At 47.5% G+C, this 2,724-nt stretch overlaps 1 protein-coding gene across 1 annotated transcript; it reads right to left on the bottom strand.

Annotated features, from left to right (window-relative positions):
• Positions 1 to 613: 613 nt before the first annotated feature.
• Positions 614 to 1,381, bottom strand: PPTG_23901 (hypothetical protein; the record flags this gene model as incomplete). Its single annotated transcript, XM_008913814.1, has 2 exons — positions 614 to 942; positions 1,333 to 1,381. 2 exons carry the CDS (start codon positions 1,379 to 1,381, stop codon positions 614 to 616), a joined length of 378 nt encoding a protein of 125 aa, XP_008912062.1.
• Between the last annotated feature and the right edge of the window lie 1,343 nt (positions 1,382 to 2,724).

Raw genomic sequence — 2,724 nt, 5'->3', positions numbered from 1 at the left:
TCGATTGAGGAAATCTCGCATAGATCTTCAGCTAAATGCAAATGGCCAAACTACTGCAAGTGATACCCTTGCATCACTCCCATTGTTGATATTTGCAGCGCTTGCTGTGGAGGTGAAAGAACCTGGCGTGCTGTTAATCTCAGCACAGTGACCATGCCACGCAAGTCGGCTGCTGTTGCACGCAACCTTCTGCCTATTGTTGTTTTTTTTGTATATCCGGATCCATGTCATTGCTTGTGTCACCCATGAAATACTTATAGATTTGTGCGTTTCCGTTTGCAGGAAAATCCAGTCACTCTGCTCATCTTGCAGTACCCTCGGAAGCACATGCAAAGCAATGTTTTCGGATTGCAAGTCACTTCCCTCATCTACGCTAGGTTTACGCAACTACACGCAAATATTCAGCCAAAGATCAACGAAAACTATTTCGACAAAGCGGCATCGAAGTGTCTACAACTGTGTTAGATATTTACACTGTGTTTGCAACGCGCTACGCGTATTCGAAGCTATTATGCATGAACTAGCAGTAGCTCAAAACATTTGCATGGCGCTCAAAAATAGTCAGAAACACTGTCATCGAATTGTCAAGGCGACGCCGTTGTACAGCCAATCACTACCAGTCATGCGGCTCGATCACGGGCAGAGCAATCTCTCGAATCTTGTTCGCATCGTCCACATCGTACTGAACAGCACCTCCGGCTCTTCCGTCAAAATTCCCAAGACGCTCGACTTCGTGAAACACATACACTGCGCCAGGACGAAAGTCAATGTTGCGCCGAGCAAAAGGATCTGGTGTCGTGTTGGCATCCCAGACGATGATCTCGGCGACGTGAGGTTCCCGCTTTAGTGGCTCGAGGGTGCGTAACAGAGCAGCTATGTGTTCCCAGTCGACCCGGTGTCGTCTACAGCAGTGACGCGAACTCAACGGTCCCCATGAAGCCGCTTAGACGAGATACAGCACTGCGTTAGCGTGGCAACCACCTCCTGAGCAGGTTGAATAGTTGATATAAATTCACGGAGATAGTGCACTCGTGCGAATGTATTCATTGCAGCTTCTTGTTTTGGCGGTGCTACACGGTTGAGGTCCCAAGGATCGAGGCTTGAAGACGCAAAATCGAAAAGTGAGGTCAACGCAAGCTATCATAGGTTCGGTTCCCTCATTAAGTACGTCTGCCAACAGCAAGCTATATCACATATAGAATCTAGAACACACTATCTCGTGCTAGCACGTGTTAATATAGCTTCTCTCTCCACTACTCGTAGCATATGCAAGTCTGTGCGTGTGGTAGTATTCACAGCTTTTGATGTCTCTCGCTTTCACCATGAATGCACCTGCGTATGTGATACGACGAGCGCTCGATGCGGTTACGTTCTCTGTCATCAAGGAGAGGCGCGAGCTTCTTAAAGATCTTGTGCGTCGCGATGAACTCAGCGGCTTAGTCGGCATTCATGCCTGTGAGATAGCAGTGCTGTGGGGTCGCTGTATCGTTGGTGCTATCTGATGGCTACCTTCTATTGCCATAATTCAAACAAATTGTAAGTACATCCGAATGGTGTAGCCAAATCTTTTTACGGACTTCTTACGGCCTCTCGTAGTCTAATATGTCGTCTTTTACGACTCATCGGACCGGGTGGTCAGACAAATTCGATTACTTGGTCACGAAGAGGCGACCTGCTTCGATCGGACGTACGTGAAGGTGAATCACATGATGTGCTTGGACCGTTTCGTCCTGTTGTTCTTCTTTTCCTTGGTACTCGTGGCGTAACCAAGGCGGTTTGTCATTATCGTCCCGACCATGTAAAACACCATCAACAGAAGCTAGATAGCAAGGACAACACTCGTATAGAATCGATCTATCAGCACAAGCCGGAACTACTTGTCTTGGCCATCAGGAAAAGTTGCTTTCAGGTTGCGAACAACCGTCGCAGGCCTGGACTTCTTATCCACGGAGGTTGCGGCGTCAATGCACTGCTTCTTGCCAACGTAGACATCAAACCTATAGTATACAGCATACAGATACAGCACCTCATTTGATGTATTATACAGCTTACCAATTCCAACTTGAATAATGCGTGCCTGATACAATAATATAAACAACTTTGTCCCCCCCTCCCGCTTACACGGCTTCTCCTTCATGTACACACGAGTTGGAGGAGCGTGATGGAGGTATTGCTTCGTGAAAAGCAAGTTCAGCAGAAGGAATGAAGTCACGGCGAAATGTTCGCTGCAGCACATGCACCAGCTTTCGGGTTTTCCGGGCTCTGTCAGGCTTGGCACGTGGGTCCAGGTTACTAGAGAAGTGTAGATTGCGGGAAATCTCCATAAAGCGATTTCGCTTCAGGACATGATTGAAATTGCCTCTCGATATGGCTCCTTCATTCTATCGTTTCCAATGGTTAGCCATCTTCTCTCCATTGGGCTGAACAGGTCGAGCAAGCAATAATCCAATAAACACGAATAGTTCATGCGGAAGTATTGGCTTGATCGACATCAGACCCATGCGCACGTCACAACGCATCCGAATTGGTGTCTTATGTTCTGGTCGACGGTGCCGCATGTTTTTCCTGCGCTCAATGTATGCCTCAACACGTGCCTCGAGTTGTTCGTGCTTGTAGTTTTTGCTACACACCGCAAGGTGTTGCCAAAGTGTCACTGTCATGAAGTTGAAGAAAAGAACAAGCGGTAAATTTCCACACTTCATTGCATCTGGTGTAGACCCAAAA

Source organism: Phytophthora parasitica (assembly GCF_000247585.1).
Source record: "Phytophthora parasitica INRA-310 unplaced genomic scaffold supercont2.56, whole genome shotgun sequence".
Lineage (NCBI taxonomy): Eukaryota > Oomycota > Peronosporomycetes > Peronosporales > Peronosporaceae > Phytophthora > Phytophthora nicotianae.
The sequence above is the reverse complement of the archived record's forward strand: the minus strand, read 5'-3'. Positions and strand labels throughout refer to the sequence as shown.